The 19264-nt window shown below is 38.6% G+C and overlaps 1 protein-coding gene across 3 annotated transcripts; it reads right to left on the minus strand.

Annotated features, from left to right (window-relative positions):
* Positions 1-2430: 2430 nt before the first annotated feature.
* On the minus strand, positions 2431-19054 carry med23 (mediator complex subunit 23). 3 transcript variants are annotated; one of them, XM_087812185.1, is made up of 31 exons: positions 18921-19054; positions 18450-18481; positions 18277-18364; positions 17698-17822; positions 17439-17550; positions 17169-17267; positions 16912-17013; positions 16763-16832; positions 16576-16688; positions 16038-16133; positions 15492-15509; positions 12297-12503; positions 11419-11562; positions 11098-11243; positions 10495-10740; positions 10272-10414; positions 9984-10158; positions 9088-9251; positions 8889-9001; positions 8614-8819; positions 8138-8318; positions 7893-8063; positions 7611-7827; positions 6219-6328; positions 6028-6154; positions 5719-5884; positions 4324-4396; positions 4053-4267; positions 3868-3988; positions 3662-3793; positions 2431-2779 (listed from the first exon to the last, which is right to left on the minus strand). In XM_087812185.1, exons 1-31 carry the CDS (start codon positions 18969-18971, stop codon positions 2546-2548), a joined length of 4197 nt encoding a protein of 1398 aa, XP_087668311.1. In that variant the 5' UTR covers positions 18972-19054; the 3' UTR covers positions 2431-2545. The 3 variants fall into 3 exon arrangements, with proteins under 3 accessions (XP_087668311.1, XP_087668309.1, XP_087668312.1); XM_087812183.1 differs by having other exon boundaries at positions 8889-9013; XM_087812186.1 differs by lacking the exon at positions 15492-15509 and having other exon boundaries at positions 8889-9013.
* Between the last annotated feature and the right edge of the window lie 210 nt (positions 19055-19264).

Raw genomic sequence — 19264 nt, forward strand, 5'->3', positions numbered from 1 at the left:
TCTGTAGTATTACTCAGTGTGTTACCACAGTATTACTCTGCGACTTTCCAAAGTTTACTCCATGGGGCTGCCTAGTATTACTCCGTGAGTCAAGATAGTATTACTCCGCGAGTCAACAATGTATTACTCTGCGAGCCACCATAGTATTACAAAACAGGACTCTGTAGAATTACTCGGCGTGGCACCATAGAATTACTCTGCGAGTCACCAAAGTTTACTCCAAGGGGCTACATAGTAATACTCAGCTTGGCACCCTAGTATTACTCTGCCAGTCTCCAAAGTTTACTTCATGGGGCTGCGTAGTATTACTCTGCCAGTCACTATAGTATTACACCACGGGGCTCTGTAGTATTACTCAGTGTGACACCGTAGTATACGACTATGAGGCTCCGTAGTATTACTCCATGTGTCCCCATAGTATAACTCTGCGAATCACCAGAGTATTACTCCACAGGTCTCTGTAGTATTACTCAGTGTGTTACAATATAATTATTCTGCGAGTCTCCAAAGTTTACTCCATGGGGCTGCGTAGTATTACTCGGTGAGTCAATATAGTATTACTCTGCCAGTCACCTAAGTTTACTCCACGGGGCTCCGTAGTATTACTCAGAGTGGCACCATAGTGTTGCTCTGCGAGTCACCATAGTATTACAAAATGGGGCTACGTAGTATTACTCAGAGTGGCACCCTAGTATTACTTTTCCAGTCACCAAAGTTTACTCCACGGGGCTCCGTAGTATTACTCAGAGTGGAATCCTAGTATTACTTTGCCAGTCACCAAAGTTTACTCCAAGGGGCTCCGTAGTTTTACTCTGCCAGTCACTATAGTATTAAGGTAAGGTAAGGTAAAACTTTATTGATCCCTCAGGAGGCCACAGGGCTCCGTAGTATTACTCAGTGTTGCCCCATAGTATAACTCTGCGAGTCACCAAAGTACACTCCACAGAGCTCTGTAGTAATACACCATAATATTACTCCGTGAGGCACCATGATATTGCTCTGCAGGGTTCAGAATTATTACGCCGCGAGGCACCATAGTATAATACTACAAAAACGTACCTCACTTAATGCACCTTATAACCGGGGGCACCTAATGTACAAATCTAGACCTGCTAGTTGATATTGAGCCTCATAGTCTGTATAAAACAATGATATACCATATTTATCAAAGTATAGAAAGATATTAGATATTAAGTGTCAACCTAAAGGACTAAAAATGATTTGAAAAAAATAAAGATACTTTTAAAATATTCATAATAAAAGTAAATATTAATAAAAAAGACCCAATCATAGGTATCATATCTACATTAAAAAAAAGCGAACAATTTAATCAGACATTTCATATGTTGAGGGCTTCATCACATCTTAACTCACACACCATAAAGTCCCTTTGAGGTTTGTTGTTTGGTTTCGTGATGCGCGAATGAAGCTTCATGAAACAGTGTCATCATTTTCCAATCCACCAGATGGCAGTCTTGTGTCTATGATCTATGGATAGATGGAGAATTTCAGCTAGATTTTGTAACCAAGAGCGTCTGAGCGTCATCGCATCCCTATAATTGCTGAATATTCTGTCAAAATGTGTTTTATCGTTTGTTTTTGTTTTGTTCCTGGTCACACTTTTCCTCGCAGTTTCGACATTTCACGAAGAATGGGTGGCACTGTTCGGGTGTGCCCTGGCGCCCCCTGGTGTCACGTCTGGATCAGTACAGTCACCTGCATTCTCCAGCGATATTGACCCAGATCTGACTCTGTATAAGGGCGGTCCCGAAATAAAGCTTTACCATTTCCTTTTGTTATGCATGCGTGTGTGTGTTTTTAGGTACTTATGGATGGTTTTGTGAGGGATTGCAAAATTTTTATCTTCAGTATTTTTAGTCTGTAACTCATCTACTTTTGTTTTGAGAAGCAGTAAATATAATATAGTTAAGAAATTGAGCTTGTACTTATAACTAAAATTAAATAAAAAAAACAACATGTAAGTAAGTAAGTAAGTAAGAAATATTTATTTATATAGCGCTTTTCCAGACCAGGGTCACAAAGCGCTTAAACAATCAAAACAATACTAAAAAAAACTATATACTTTAAAGATCAAGATAATACTGAGAACAACACAGGAGTTCTAGTTTCAAGAAGTCCATTCCTTCATCCAAACCAAAAAACGTAAATAATTTATCCATGGCCCAACAACTCCAAGTCCCATAATGCACTGCAGGTGTTGAAGTTCTTGAAAATGTTTAAATAAAAACTAGCCAGTTTTATATCGTTGTGTTTCTGACCAATTTTGCACTGAATAAGAAGCTACATTAATACATTTGGTTTTGTTTCATTTAAAACCAACCCTTTTGGAAACAACTTACTACGCGTGTATCTTTTCAAAATAAATATCATCGACCGTCTTAAGCTGTTAAATAAGAGTTGAAGAACCAATTAAAACATGAAAAAGTGTTTTTTATTCTTCATACAGAATAATAATGTTCAGTTGAAAAACAGAAGTACAAAGTATCGCAGTCGCTTCATGTGGTTTACATTTGTCTCAACGGCTTTAGCTCTGTGTTGTGCTGATGTGAGCGGAGGAAGGCGACGCCGCGGCGTTGGCGGCGGACGCGACGACCGGCGCCATGGAGGCGGAGGCCGTGGACTGCGGGGTGGAGGAGGAGGCGCCGGTGGGCGTGGAGATGTTGGAGGCGGCCGACGACGTCTCGGTCAGGCTGCTGTGCGTGATGAAGCGCAGGCGGAGCTTCATGGCCGGACGCAGCGTCATGATGATCTTCTCCACCTTGAGTGACACCGAGCAGACGTTACCGGTCTCTCTTTGCTCTTGATGGTCCCGGCTTCAAATAAACCTTCTCCTTCTCTGTCTCACAGCTTCTCTTGCTCAGTGAATATCCTTCACTTCCTCGGCTTTCTTTGGCGTTGTCCTCCCTCACTCTGCCCTTCTTAGTAATCTCTATTTAGTTGAAAATCAAATCTCCTCTTCATGCCAGTATTGAGCCGCGGTCTTATTAAGCGATCACAAATATCCGTCTGATCGTTACAAGAACACAAAGTAGCTTGTATTGAATTGAAGCAATTGTAATTCTGAATGTGTTCACTTCAGAAACAAATGTTTCTTCTTGTTCATTATCACACACTACTTGTTAGATTACTTTGATATATTATTTATTTTAGAATATAGTCATTTACGGTAGTGTATAGCACTCACTTCATGAAAAAATATTTTGGATGTCATTTTTTCTCGTTTTCTTTGTTTTTTTTGTCATATTTTTTAATCAATTTAGTCATAGGAGTAATTTATTTTTCACCTCTTTTTGTGGTAATTATTTTGTTTTTTTTGTCGTAATTATTTCAGTTTTTATGAATAATACTTTCTTTTTTTTCAATATTTAAAACTTTTTTTTTGAGGAAATTCTCTTGTTTTGTATGTTTTTGTATTTCCCCTTTCTTTAAGTAAATGCATTTCCTTTTATAACTATTCTTTTGAATTATTAAAATACATTTTACTTTACAAAATGCTTGTAGTCATGCAATTTCATTTACAAACATGAGTCTTTAAACTTTTCCTTGTCCATGTTAGTACTACGCCCTCTGGTGGTAAGGCGTAAGTTTTACATTTTTATACCGTTATTGAGCACACACGAGTTAAAATCTCAGCGCCTACCTGCTCCTTCACGCTGTCGCCGGTGTACATGTACTTGATGTGGTAGAGGAAGTCACAGATCGGATCCATGAAGCTCAGGTGGCTGCTGTGCTGGTCCACCGCTTGCAGCATCTCGTAGAAGGCGACCCCGATCTGAAATATCAACCGCGGTCAGAAGCCGTTCTGTGGACGAGTTATTAAAGGAAACCAAAGACGTGTTCCTTCACCTCCAGCATGCACCTCGTCCTCTCCTGCTGGAAGCGCTGCAGGAACGGACCCACCAGGTGATACACGTACAGAAGCTGGAACTCAGTCTTGACGATGGGCTTCAAAGTCTCCGAGAGGAACCTGAACACAAACACAGTTTTAAAACCTCTAACCGTTTTTCCTTCGAATTGATTGATTTGCTCACTTGGGGATCAAGGAGAGCTGCCCGATGGACGAGTGATGCCAGACGGCGTGCGCTAACGCTAACACGTAGCTGCAGTTCATTTCACTGTAGCTCTGGTGGCAGGCCGTGAAGTCCAGGAGGGCGAAAGGATTCCCGGCCCACTCGGACTCCGAGGTCAGCACCGGGGAGCTGAGCACGGACACGATGCGGTCGTGGAGGACGACCCAGTACGGCTCCTGGGAGGAGAGGACGGTGAGGACAGGAGCCACTTGTTGTCATTACTCATTCTTACAGGCAGCGCAGTGATCACCAGGCCGATGGCATTCATCCAGGCAGTGATGTTCTCTCTGGGGACGAGAGGTTGGCTGGGAGGAAGAGGAAGCAGAAAAACATGTTTTTAGTTACAAGTGTGGTTGTAAAGTGTCTTGAACTGAACTCTAAACAAAGCTGCTGCCCTTAGTAAGAATGTTCAGTTTTACCACCAGAAACTCCATTATGCAAAATAATGAATATTCACCTGACACACACTAATGATCGAAGGACAAAGATAGAAGTAGACACGTCAATAAGCAATAAACATTATATGAAGTTAAAACATATGTTCAGTAGAAAGTACAAATAAGGGGCAGTTCTTTTTTAATAACTAAATAATGTTATTTGATTACAGTCAAAAAATTCTTTGATTTCAGTCGAAAATTCTTTGATTTCAGTTGAAAATTCTTTGATTTCAGTTGAAAATTGTCTGTTACAGTCGAAAATTGTAGGATTACAGACGAAAATTATTTGATTACAGTCAAAAATTGTTGGATTTCAGTTGAAAATTGTTTGATTTCAGTTGAAAATTATTTGATTTCAGTCAAAAATTGTTGGATTACAGTCGAAAATTGTTGGATTTCAGTTGAAAATTGTTTGATTTCAGTTGAAAATTGTTTGATTACAGTCGAAAATTGTTTGATTTCCGTTGAAAATTGTGACGTGTGTTGCTCAGTCGAAAATTCTTTGATTTCAGTCGAAAATTCTTTGATTACAGTTGAAAATTGTTTTTATTACAGTTGAAAATAATTTATAGTTAAAAAAAAATTGTTTCATTTTTTTATTATAGTTAATAATTTTTGATTATAGTTGACATTTTTTATTACAGCTAAAAATTGTTGGATTTCAGTTGAAATCTTTTTGATTATAGTTAAAAAATGCTTTTTATCGTTTGGTGTGAATTGAGGGTTCTTACAGTATATTAGAAAGTTTAAAAATCCATTTATTTTTGTTTTTCCGTCTTTATGCATTTAACTGTTATCAAACGATCAAATTCCCACAATAACTGACAAAACAAAAAAAAAGAGACAAGACCACCTTAGCACCATTTTTTTTAACAATCCTAGGTCGATAAAATCAAAATAAACCAAGGTAGGTCTAAATATTGTTGTGGTCATTAAAGGGTTGAAGAACTTAACACAGTACTTGCTTCTAAAAGAACTAAAAGACAACTTTGTGCAAAAGTTTGTCTAGTATTGCAAAAGTATTGCTTTGAAGAGCTCCTCAAGTTTCATTCAGCCTTCAATTATTAATGGGATTAAAGTAGGTAAGAAATTGAGAGCATTTAAAAAGGTGGTTGGTACTAATGCAGTTGCTGATCACAAAACTTGAAAACATGTTGCACAACTTGTTCATCACGAGGTCTGTCACTCACCTCTTCAACACCACGTTGAGCAGAGCGTTGCCCACGTCTTTCCCCGGCACAGCTAGAGCCATCAGCTCCACGCAGGTGACGTGCAGCGCATGAGCCGCAGGGTTCGGGAACTCATTGAACCGCCAGTCGCAGTTGGGAAACGGACCGGGTGACTTTCCTGCCATGGGTGAGGCGGAGTTAAGGAACCACAGAACAAAATAATCGAGCTAGAAAAGACTATATTTCCAGGGTAAATCTTTTTGTTGCATCTTATAGATCCTTTGATGAAAACCCTTTATCTAAAACAAAAGCCAATCAAGTGAAGGATATTGTCCACCAGGCGACCAATCAGCTTGCAGTAGTAAATGTCCTCAGGGATCCACACGTTGTCCTCGCGGGCGTTCATACCAAACTTGAGGTAGGTTTCGCTCAGACACCATCCAGGAGTTCTGTTGTCCTGCCACCATGAAATGATACAAATGAGTCAACGGATATTCAGCTGAACATATCCGAGATCATACCTTCAGTGAGGACATGATGGCGTGAACCAGTTTCCTCTTCAAGTTGGTTCTGTCCCTCAGGTGTCGCTCGTAATAGTGGAGAGTGTTGTACAGGTATGTGACTGGTCGGTCTGAAGACAAACATGACGGTCAGAATCACAGCAGTTGTTAAGAAAGACAGCAGCAGGGGAAGTAGAAACAAAGAAAAAAAATATACTGTATATTTTTGAAGTTATCATTTTCCAAATCAGTTTTGTTTCCTCCACAAAGGAGATCATGTTTTGACTGACACCAGTGTTCAAATATTAACTTTCTTGCTCTACTTTGAGATAAAACGACTCATGCTTTGAATAAAGAGTAAAAACTACTACATATGAAACTACAACATTCAGATTAGATTAGATCAGAGTTAAATTATCAATTTATAACGCCTATAAGATGCAAAAAACAAAAGACAGTCTGTGCAACACAAGTAGTTGTAACAACATACTACTAACAAGTTAACAATTTTGTAAGAACCAGAGTGAAAACAACTCATCAAGTGTCAACCTGCAGTAAAGAACAAAGCAAGAATGAAGTACGGTATAATTACCCGATAATGGGATCAAATTGGTGAATTACTATTTGCAAAGCAACAATGCAAGTGACGGAACTAGAGGGTAGTGTTGTGACTAAGATGCTACTTTTACCACTGGCAGTGCAAGTTCAAATCCTGGTCAAGGAACATAGTAAGAGGAAAGAAAACAGTTTCTGAATTTATACATTTCAGCTAAAAGAATGCCCACATATTAAGTGACAACAGAAACAAAATGTTTTCTAAGAACTAAATATTTAAGTATGTAATATAACATTATCCTTCTATTTTCAAACGATGGAAATTAATTTAAATACTGTCAAAAAATGGCCAGAAATATGATATACTAGCACCTAAGGGTCCAAGGCTTATACAGTGTAATTAGTTAATATATAATGATCAACAAAAAAATTAGACTTTAAATATATTTATTTCACCAGATGATGTTTTTGATTTTTAACATAGAAATATTAAAGGTTTGGTTCTTGTAGTTTGGCATCCATTATAACATTTCTGTATATTGGCTTCATACAGAACATCTATGATTATATAATAAAAAGAAGGAAACAACTGGTAGTATCTTTGTTTAAAAAACCTATATGTTTCTTTTCTGTTCTATTTTAACATTTCCTTACCACAGGAAGGAAAAAACTGAGTAGTGATTTAAATGCAAGTGTTTTTGTATATTGAGGTCTTGAACTGGGGTCATGTGCTGTTTTGGTGATTTTCAATAGCTAGAGTATATCCTGGTTTAAAATAAATCAAGATTTAACTATATAATAACATTAAACAAAAGCCTGTTTATTAATGGTTGCCTCTTGGTTAAGAAACGTTTTTACCATGGAACTTGTAGAGGCCTCCCAGATGATCCAGCAGCGTCTCCAGAGACTTTGAGACCGGAATGAGTTCCAGGAAACGGTGGATGACGATATCAAAGACGGGCAGGAAGCGCAGGCACACGTTGCCAAAGTAGATCGGCAGGTATTGATGCTGGAGGTGCATGGGTGGGTTGACTTGGTCAGCGAGGCCTTCGAAGTACAGCTTCTCTGGGTATTTCTAAAGGATGGAAAGCACCATAAATGTCAGAAATATACATTAAAAATGTTGTTTTCCTGCGTTACCTTGTGGTAGCTCATGTGTTTATTGTGCCAGTCGCTCTGCAGCCAATGCTCCGGAGTGTTCTCCTTCACGAAATCATTCACTCTGTTCCTGAAGTCACTCGGCTTCAGCAGAAGCAGCTGGATGATGAAGTAGCAAACCTGGGCTTCGTTGCCTTCGTGACTTCTCATGGCCTGAGAGAGAAATGAAGTGTTAATGTCAACTCATGATTTTACAGTTATGTTACAGCATGTGGAGAGACACCCACCAGACACAAGATGAGCCTGTCCAGAGTCACGATGTTGTATTTCCAGACCATGTCGTTGAGGATCTCGATGCACTTGTTCAGCTGCTGCCCACCGGGAGACGTCGAGAACTCGTAGACCAGGAAATCGGCAAACGTGCGCACGTGAGCCACGAGAGCACGAGCCCCGATTCTCTCCAGGACTCTGCAATGAAGAAGTATTAATCAACCTTTTTCGAATACCAATTATTGAATTCAATAGTTTTATAAAAACAAATTCAACCTTTCGAATGATTCAATTAAATTGTTCAAAAAACTAATTTGATAAATAGTTTCAACATTGAAAATGTCTAATTAAACCAATGTTTTTAGAGATAAACTGTTGCTTTTGAATAAAGGAAATTGTATTTATTTATGGAAACACTTTTGCCAAATCACTAATAGATCTTAAATCCAATTTGTGCATGTTTTAATGTTTGTCATATACTTTCAAAGCTGACCTGAATCCTATCTGGTTGATGTGGTCGGTCTCCAGCAGCATCTTCCAGAGCAGACACAGGAAGAGCGGCGGCGAGCCCTGCATGGAGAAGTGCGTGATGATGTCATTCTCGTTGGCCATCGACTTCCACTTCCTGTACTCCTCCTCCACGTTCTTCTTCAGGTTGAAGCGAGACTCCTGGGGCACGTTGTTCTGCTTGAAGAAAGCCTGGAGGACGGGAGACGTTGTATCAATAAGACGAGTTAGACCTCATTTCTTGACGTGTTACTAAGCAACCTGGAGTGGAGGAGGGAAGCAGGAGAGCGTGTGAGACGCCCAGTTATGAGGCGTGAAGGTCATGATGGTCTGCAGGATCTCCTTGCACCACGTGCCGTGGATGGAGTCGGACCCTGTGAAGAAATCTGTTAACAAAGAGCAAGTCAGGTATATTGGATCTGCAGGAGCGACAGGAGAAAGAGCGGAGAGGTGAACACACCAGTGACGTGTGTTGCTCGGGCCAGAGTCAGGATCAGAGCTCGGTTGAGCTCCTCGGACTCGGCTGACAACACCGTCTTAGGGTCGTTGAGGAAGCGCGTGAACTGAGGCTGCACCTCTGAGCTCCCCAACGCCGTGATCAAGCGCAAAGCCGTGCTTTCCACACTGAGGAGAGACAAATATAAACGTCTGTAACAATAGTAAGAGATGCTGCGCTGAGGATGACAAACGGAAGTATTGGTCAGAGTATAAAAACGGGTAATTCCATTCTTTAAAAGGCTACATTATACACTTTATTATGAGGGACCATCAAACCAAAAGACTGAGGAAACACCAAAGAAAAATAAATCTTAATATGATTGGAAAACTGAAGCTTAAATTGATTGATTTTTAAGGATAGAATATTGGTTACATTTATTAAAATGTACCGGATAACTTTATGAAAATATTCAACTAATTGTAATGAATTAATTGTATGAGAGAACTTGGGGCAAATCATGAAAATGTGTTCTATTTACCATTATATATTCGTAGGGAAGAGAAACTAAAATGACATGACAATTACTTTACTGTTCAAGAAAAGTAACAATCAATTTTATCTTTTTTGGGCCAAAGAAATACACACAAAGTGCTCTATACACTTTGCACAGGATTGCGTTTACAAGATAAACGGGTGTCTCCAAGTGCGACGTCAAGTCAAGAGAAAGAGAGGGAAAAATAGAGATAGAAAGAGACACAAAGATACAAAGAAAAGAAACAGGGAAGGAAACAGATGGTATTCAAAGGCAAATCAGAGATAGAAAGAAGGTAAAACACAGGAAGAATATACAGAAAAGCAGCCGAGATATACAGACAGCAAGAAAGTTAGAGCGATGGACAGACGGACAAGGGAGGTACCATAAGTGCAGCTGGTTCTGGTTGGTCTGGGGAAGAGCAGCCAGGCTGTGCAGGTGACTCAGTAACTGGACTCTGTAGTGCGGCTGGATGTGGTGCATTCTGTAGCTGAACATCTCCAGCAGGGTGTGAAGGATCCCCCAGGCGTGAGACTTGAAGACGTTGGGGAGCAGCTGGCCTGAAGAGGGGAATTTTCATCTCAACATTTGTAATAAATCACTGAAAATTCACTTGTATTTGATCAAATTACACAAGGAACCGGCGTTTTTTTAAACAGATCAGTTTACTCACTGATGAATCCTTTAATCCCCAATGACTCGATCTCCATGTACACCAGCAGCCGGCTGTAGGTCTCCACCAGTGCAGGAGCCAGAGCGATGCTGGACTTGGCACTCGCCAGCTTGATAACCTTCGTGGCGATGCTGTGAATCAGACTGTGTGCGGCAGAAAATACAGCAAGATTAAACAAAAGTCCACATATATCCCCAAAATCCTTCCGTCCATGTCCGAGTACCTCATCTTAGCGTGAACAGTGACCGAGTCCAGGAGGTTCATGGGCAGCGGGGTGACGGACCCGGAGGCGATGCAGTTGGTGCCCGGCAGGTTGATCTTCATGGAACCGTTCCCGTAGATGGTCTCCACCAGGGCGCCCATGGGCAGCGTGAAACACTCAGAGTTGGTGCTGTAGGCGTTACAGAGCAGGGCGATCTTGTAGTCGGACATGCCCAGAGTCTTTATACGCAAGGACTGCTGAAGAAATCTGAGAAAGAAGAAAGTGGTGGAGAGAATTAATGGATGGTTTACTCAAAATCAAAGCAGCCTAATGTTCATGTTGAGACTCTGACCTACAGTATAAAGATGTCAGTGATATAAGCTAACTTAGTAATATAGATTTTGGATGTCAACATTTATACAGTTTTGAGATTATGGAATTTGGGCCCTTAACTGGTTAGTTTTAATACACCTGACCTGAAAATTATATACAAAACATGGTGAGGAATGACCGAAGAAGTGAATGACAGCAACACAAATAAACAGTAAAGTGTGATAATTCAAATACTTTGGGATCAGAATCTGGAAGAGGTCCTTAAACAAATACATTTTAAATACAACATACTCGTGGTGCAGCTTGAGAGAGTGAGGAATTGGAATCTGCAGTTTGGAGTTGTCGTTCTGAGCTTTACGGTTCAAATGGATCCAGATGCAGGTCATCGCAAAGGAGTGTGTGGACTGAGGTTTGTTGATGTCAGGAACAGGAATACACTGGAATAAAAATAAATACATGAAAAAACATTGCTTGGCTGTACAAATAAAAACAATGACAAATTAGTTTGAACAGATTTCAATTATTAATTTTGGTTTTCAGGCTGACTATAAAGTAATGTAACCAGTAATTAAAAATGAAACTGCATCTTCCCCGAATGTCTTATCAAAATACCTCTTTTTCTGGGTAGAGTAGGTCAAACAGCTTCATGACGGGCAGGAAGTCAGCGAGTGCATTTTTCTGAATGCTTCCAGAAATGAACTGCAGTAGGACCCACATGAGCTGATCCCTTTCTTTGATAAGACCTCGACCTGCCAGCTAAAGAGAAGAAGATTGAGGAAGAACAGTTGAAACAGGTGACATGAATACATTCGTTCAACAGTTTATTTAATATATTTCCACTAGGGTTGGATTTAATGCATAAAAAAAAAGAAGTTTTTTTCCACTTTCATTTTTTTTTCTGTCAGCAACATGTTGATACACGTGAGGAAATGTTTAACCAAGGTCAAAATGATGACCTCCCAGATATCATTTAAGTGGGATAATTCCAAATATTTAAGGCTGGGTTTTAAGGCTTTAAATTGAGAATGATTAGGGCAAATTGAAATTCCATTTTTAAAGACACTTGTATTGTAAAATAAAAAATAATTATGGGGTATCGTTTTTAAATTCAATAAAATGTCCTTTTTTGTTTTAGCTGATGCTTCTCATTATGTTTTTTTTTCTTTCTTTCTGCCAGACCGGTCGTTCAACTGATAAGCCACATAAGCAAAGGTTTATCTAAGATTAACATGATAATACCTGAAAATAATTTAAGAAAAAATGTTTACGGATCGTTAAGCAGAAAAGTTTTGGTTTCACAAAAATGGAAGACGGTTGCTGTCAAAATATTATTTTTGAACTTTAATATGTAGTTAAAGATAAAACATTTTTTATAAGAGAAGTAAACCTAGCTTGCTCCAAAGGATCAGGTCATCAGATATAGTTTTTATATAAAATGAAATGTTTAGTGACTTTGTTTCTCTGTGAATAAAAAAACAACAACAACTCGCCTTCTGGTGCAAAGACAGCACCATGTGTGGGAAGCTTGCAAACTGGAATAAGACAAAGAAGATGAGTTGCGAGGACAGATGCTGCCACAGCAGCTGGCTGGTCCCTCCGACGTCTGCGTCGAAGTGCTCCTCCGTCTCCGAGCGCTCCATGGCGTACACCACCAGGTCCACCAGCTGCTCCTCCAGAACCGGGCAGCGCTGCTTTTGCTGGGAGGGTAATCGGGAAGCATTAAGGGTTGAGGAAAAAAGCAGGGATAAGGAAGGGTGGGAAAGAAAAAAAAGAAAGAAAAAAGGGATTGAAAACAGGTGTGAATGATAAAGAATGTGTTTGATTGAAGAGATGGACAGGAGCAGAAGAGGACGAGAGGAAGGTAACATTAGGATTATTTCCAAACACAGAATCAAATAGGAAACTACTTTTCCCATTCTTTTTGCCATTTACCAACATTTTCAAATTATGTCTAAAAGCATGTGTGGAAAAAGTAGATTCATTTTGTTTCTTACGCAAATGAGATATTGTCTAAACAGGTTTTAGTTTAGCTCCTGGAGGTTGAGGACATAGTTGAGGACTCCAATGATCAAGTGATGGACTTCCATCTTCAGGTGGAAGATAACATTTGTAGTTATTGATGAGATAAGCAGCCACGTCGTTGAGAAACGGTTCCGACGGCAGAGAAATAACTGTGACCACTGATGACATTTGGTAGAATGGGAAAAAAGTTTTTTTTTCTGAGCACGAATCAATGTAATGTGGACTCATTAGTGGTCCAGCGGCTGTTATTTAAGCAAAGGTGAAACGGCACAAAACGGCACGGCAAAGCATCATCAGACAATGAAAGCACACACACACACACACACAAACATGCACAACAGCAGGGCAAACACACACACATGCTGGTTCAGAGAGAGGAGGGGACAGAGAGAGATGGAGAGAACAGAGAAGGAAGAAAGACGGATTGCTTCTGTAGTTGTGCTGTTCAATCGACACTTGCAATAGTTGCAGCTGCTGGTGTAACAACAATCATCAGACGCATAATTCACAGAATTATATAGGTTGGTTTTAAGGTTTTACACTTTGAATTACTAACTAAAATCACATCTATGGTAACCTATTGGTTGTATGAGTCTGAATTACCCCAGCAGCAATAAACCATGCTTGGATTGCATTTCTAAAATAGATAACAGAGTAATCAAATAAAAAGGTAATGAACCAACATGGCTAAGTTCACTCATCCAGTCACGAAACAGCCAACCTGGGCAAAACCCTCTTCTATGTAGAAAATAACTTTATGTTGACAAAGCAATAATGGACCCATTAGCTTTACATTGTGAATTTACTTTTGTAGAACAGATTTTTAAAACAAACCTCTGAAGGAAAAAAAGAGCACCTTATGACCATCAACAATGTCATAGCACTCATCCGTACTCATGCTGCTTCAAACCATCAACAAAAACAAAAACAATTTCACTTTTACAATTTGTAATATTTTTCCTACCCAGTCCCGACCAGATGAGTTTATATGGCCATTCAGTGTGTGTTGGATCAGACATTAGTAGCACCAAGTAAAAACAACAAGAACCTACACAATCAATATAAAGTCATTTCTGACAATAAGCCACCACATTTTTCACAGTTTCGAACCCTGTGGCTTAACCAATGAAGCAACAGATCTATAGATTATTACCGGCTAACCACCACCACTAGGTGCTCTAGTTTTTAGGCGTTTTCTATTTAGAAGGGTTACTGCCGGGAAAAATATTCACGTATTTTATCAGTCTTGTCTACCATCTTTGTGTGAATATACAGTATCTTGTTAAATGAGGCCACCGCAGCTAATACACAGGTACATTTTTGTTTCTATTTTTTACATTTTCTTAGTGAGACTTCATATATAGTTATGAAATATGAATCCATAAATACCTGATGTATTTATGGGCAATAAAAATCTGTTTTAGTTATTGTTTATATACAGTACTTATTTAAACAGGTGCTTTATGATACCATTAAAACACAATTTGTATCGCCCAGGCCCAGGAGTATACTAACTTTTGTCACCTAATCCAAGAAGACAACTGCATCATTTTGATCCCTGAGCTACAGCAGTTTGGCCCAGGTCTACGCATCAGGAGGCAGCAGCAGGTGATCGGGCGCAAGAGGACCCGGCTCACAACAGGCACGGACCACAATACATCCACACATGCAGTGCAACAGGACTTGAAATGTCAACAGCAGGGTTCACATTTATAGGAAGCTGAATCAAATGAAGTCATTTTATTTTGTTATATCGTAAATAGAATCTTTGATCATATTTAATCGTGGGTAGGATGTTGAAAAAAATAAAATAAAAAGTGTTTTATGTTAAATTATTAATTAATTATTTTGAATGTTATTTACCATCAATTTAACATTAACCAGCAACATTTACTATAATTAAATAAGTCCTGTGGCATTATTTAGCTCATCTATCTGTGTCAACCTTTGCTATACAGGTCTGCAGTGGTCTAAAGATAAAACTGTCAAAATAAATAAAATCAGTCTTTGGGACCAACTTTAGCACACTACCATTATAAATATATAAGATAAATACATGTATACATGTAGATCATGAAACTCATAAATCTAATTGTGGCTTCTTTTTTTTTTTTTAAACAAGCTTTTCTCCCTTTTTTCCCCAAAAAACTATATTGATAACACAAAAATTAAACATTTAGTCAACTCTGAAACATACCATATGACAATAAAGTATATACTTTATTGAATATTGTTTTGATTGTTTAAGCGCTTTGTGACCCTGGTCTGGAAAAGCGCTATATAAATACAAATTACTTACTTACTTACAATGACCACTACAAACCAGCGGTGTTGAGTGGAAAAAGGGGAACTTCTACTTTGAGCAATAGGGGATACGAAGAAATAATGACAAGTAGGGGGCATAATAATTGAAATTAAATAAAGGTTAATGAATACGATTTTAAGCAGCCAAGTAGAACTTCAAATACAATATGAATTGAATGACCGCTTCAAAGCCCTGCTGCATCGATCTCAAGCTCTGTGCAGTTTTGCGACCTCAAGTACGTTTTGTCCAGTTTCCCATGTCTCAGACGGTCATGATAAGCGTGCCTAAAGATCTAAAAGCGTCCAGTGGCTTGGTTAGTTGGCAGGTCAGCTGACCGGGGAGACGAACAACGACATACCTGAGCAATGTTCAGAGTCTAGAGAGTGCATGTCAAAGAGACAAACACAACACACAACCAGAGGACAAAAGAAAGAGGAGAGAGAGAAACAATAGGGGATAAAACAGAGAGAGAGGGAGAGAGAAAGAGGTGACTGAGGGAGCTATGTTGTTCACTGTTCGTTCAGCACAATTAATCACATACTCGTTGTGAAATATAATTTGACAGAGACTTTAAGTTGCTGGACTCAACTAAATGTGCTGCAGAAACTGACTGAACAGTGCTCACTAACATCAGATCATCAAAAAGCTGGTTTGCTTTTGGTCTGTGTGTTAAACAGCAAGGGTCAAAAGGTACATAAAGCAGGGATAGGACAGTCATTGAAAGGGACTAGGACTACCTACTGTGAGTAAAGTGTACAAAAAACAGACACGGCAAAAACAAGGAAGTTAAAATGGAGGATTAAAAGATTACTTAGGAAGGCAAGCAAAGTGCTATTCTAGTTACTGGTCGCTATAGTGAGACAAGACAGATGGAAGTAGATGAAGGAGGAAGAGAGAAATGTACCTGTTTGTTGAGTCCTAGCATGTTGCACACCATCTCTCTGGAGTATGGCTGCTCCAGCACGTAGCGTAGCAGGCCTGTCTGCGGCTCGAAAAGATCCTAAAAATCATAAATAATTACCTTTGGAAAGAGTTTACTCACACCCCATTGTATGTTAAAAGTTAAAGACCAGCCATTTCTAATCATACAATAAAAATGCAAATATTCACAGCGATCATTTTTGTGTTGCAACTAACTTCTGTCCACTAGATGCTGGCAGTCATTATGTTCTCGCAGCTAAAGGAAATCCTGCAAGATTACTGAGGAAGAGAGGATACAGTCGACTCCATGCAACTTTTGAATTTTTTAAAGACAAATACGACTTTGTCAAGAGTCACAATTCGAATTAACTACTAACTTTCTGCCTTCTTATAGTTAAAATTTGACAATTTATCCGACTGTAACTTTTATTGTAAGTAGGACTAAAGTAAACATGTTAGTAAATGTAAAAATGAACACTACTACCACCATTACTAGTGGGTATAAATTCTGATGAAAATACCTTGTCAAAAGGCAGCATGCCTTTCAATGGGAAGCGAAGAGTGGTGGGGTCTAACTTCCAGGAGTTACATATGGCCCCGCTGTTATTCACCACTGGTAACAGACTGCATCGCCCTTAAGAAAAATCCCCAAATTTCAATTTTGAAGTCAACAGACATATTTTGCAGGATTCAAGTGTTTCCGTTTACCACAAATAGAGTTAATCCTGGCTGTGGGTCTGAAACTATCAACAAAGTCCGATATCAAGCTGCCCAGGAGCTACAAAGACCAGAAGAGAGTATAGTTTTATTTTATATTGTTTGTGCAAAATATGCGTGTTATTTATAATGTTACTTACCCAGTGAGACAATTGACCTTCTGGATAAAGTTTTCTTATCTCGGTTACAGCCAAATAAGCCGGCATGAGACAAGCATTTCGGTCCAACATGTACTCCACCACCTGATATCCATAGTTAAGGGATAGAAGGTTATGCAAATTCTCCATGAATATCAAAACTTGGATTTACAAAAAAAGATGTCAGACAAAATATTGACGAATAATTATTTAGCTTTGTTCATGAAAAAATGAAAAGGAAAATAGGATTCATTTATTACCTCTCTTGCTGCAAGCAACTGCTGGACAATAGCTGAGCTGACTGTGACTGGAACTGTCTGAATTTTGTCCAGCACAGATTTCAATAAGTCACGAACACCCTGAAACACAATCATGAGAGTCAGAATTTGTTACTCAATTAAGCAGGTACACAATGCATGTTACAGTTGTTTTTTTTTAAAAGGTATATTGATATGTTGATGATAATAAAAAATATTATAATACATCATTATTATGTTAATTCTGAAGTCCATGAATGAGGGAGAACTGACCTTATAGTCAACGCCTCCAATGATCTTGCGAATCAGTTTAAAAGTTAAGGCCCACAGTCGAGTCCTCTCCCACTCCAAGTAGTCAGAGTTAATAAGTGCAACACAAACCATCCTAGACACCAACAAACAAACAAAATAAAACAGATTAAACTACGCATCAATAACATTTTAAATACAACAAAAAAGCATGCATGTAAAAATCAAATGCATGATATAACAGAAGCTGGACCTCGATCTGAATTTACAAAAATGAGTTTACCTGGGTGTCAACAGACTCATCTCCACTGCCATGGCCAGACAGTCGTAGAGAAAGGAGATTCTTTTGGGGCTGTGCTGGCTGTGTGTGAAGCGAACTATCCACTGCACACATTGTTCATGCGACTCCTGCACAAGGACAGTCAAAACTTTCAACATGGGTACATAAAGAGAAATCGGACTTCAAATATTTACTGTTCATTGTCTGAAAACATGCTGTGGTTCTTCAACATTACTTGTTTCATTGATAACAACTGAAGATAGTCGTTATTGATAAGCATTTTATGTATACACTTTGCCAATAAAGCTTTCCACCTACTAATTGCTGTCTAACAACCATGGCATTATTGTGGAATACGTACTTAAAATGTATTTTGTCTATCAAGTTAATTGCATTCTTGTTTTCATTTATGACTGTTAAATTGTATTGTATTTTTTTTTAAACAATGTATAAATAGAATGTACTAGAATAAATATAATTAAAAAATTACAATGATAAAGGTATAAATGAATCTAGATGTTTTTTTAATCCTAATTCTAAATGTATTCTCCAACCACATTAATATGTACGTTGTATTTTCACCTTTGGTAGAGTACCCCAATATTGTCTAAATGCTGCAAGACAACTGATCAGCTTGGTCCTCTCATCCTCCAGGGTGTCCATACACATCCTTCCAAAAACAATAAGGATACATTTTAGCAATAATCATAAATAGAAATACGCAGAAATTATGTGGAAAAGTGCAATCGTCTTACCCAGCAAAGGCCTCTTCAATCATTTCAGTTTTCTGAGAAATCAAATCACAAAAAACAAGAATAATATTACCTTGTCACTATACAATATACTGTGATGAGATTGTTTCGTTCTTCAAACTTTTACAGCTTTGCATTATTATTGTGCATGTGTCAAAAGCAACATAATAGATGAAAACAAGTGACGTTGGGAAAATATCAAACATTCAGTGTAAAAAAAACAAATGGGTCAAACAATCGTCATACAATAACTATTTCAGTGGTCAAATGATATAAAACATGAATTTGAATTAATAGAATAATCAACCATTCTTTGGAAATATTAATGTTGTAATTCTATGATAAACACTATGATAGTTGATGCAAATAAAAAAGAGGTATGTGGGCAGTAATGGCTGAATGCATGACACTCTATTGGTTAAATTCGTAAGATTGCACTAAATGTATCGTTAAAAAAAAGAACTAAAACATTACCACGACATCCTCAAAGATGCTTTGTAGCTGCGTTTCCATTGAAAGCGCCATGGTTGCTGCGGAAAGTCACAGCTGACCATCACAGGCTCCACAGAGTTTCTGCGGAGGATGCTAACAATAAGCACAATGCTAACTGCATAGAAAATACGTTGGCCTGCGTCACTCTAAAATAAGTCCCCGGTCCCCGATCATTGTGCGATCGTTCCGCTTTACTTCTCCACGCGGTGAGTGACTCACTAACTATAAATCCACTCTTTCTGACGTGGAAATGTTTCGTTTCTATATAAGTCAGTTGATAACATGATTAGGTTGATTACAATATTCAACAAATTAAATTTAAAAAT

Source organism: Callionymus lyra, chromosome 17 (genome assembly GCF_982586985.1).
Source record: "Callionymus lyra chromosome 17, fCalLyr1.hap1.1, whole genome shotgun sequence".
Lineage (NCBI taxonomy): Eukaryota > Metazoa > Chordata > Actinopteri > Syngnathiformes > Callionymidae > Callionymus > Callionymus lyra.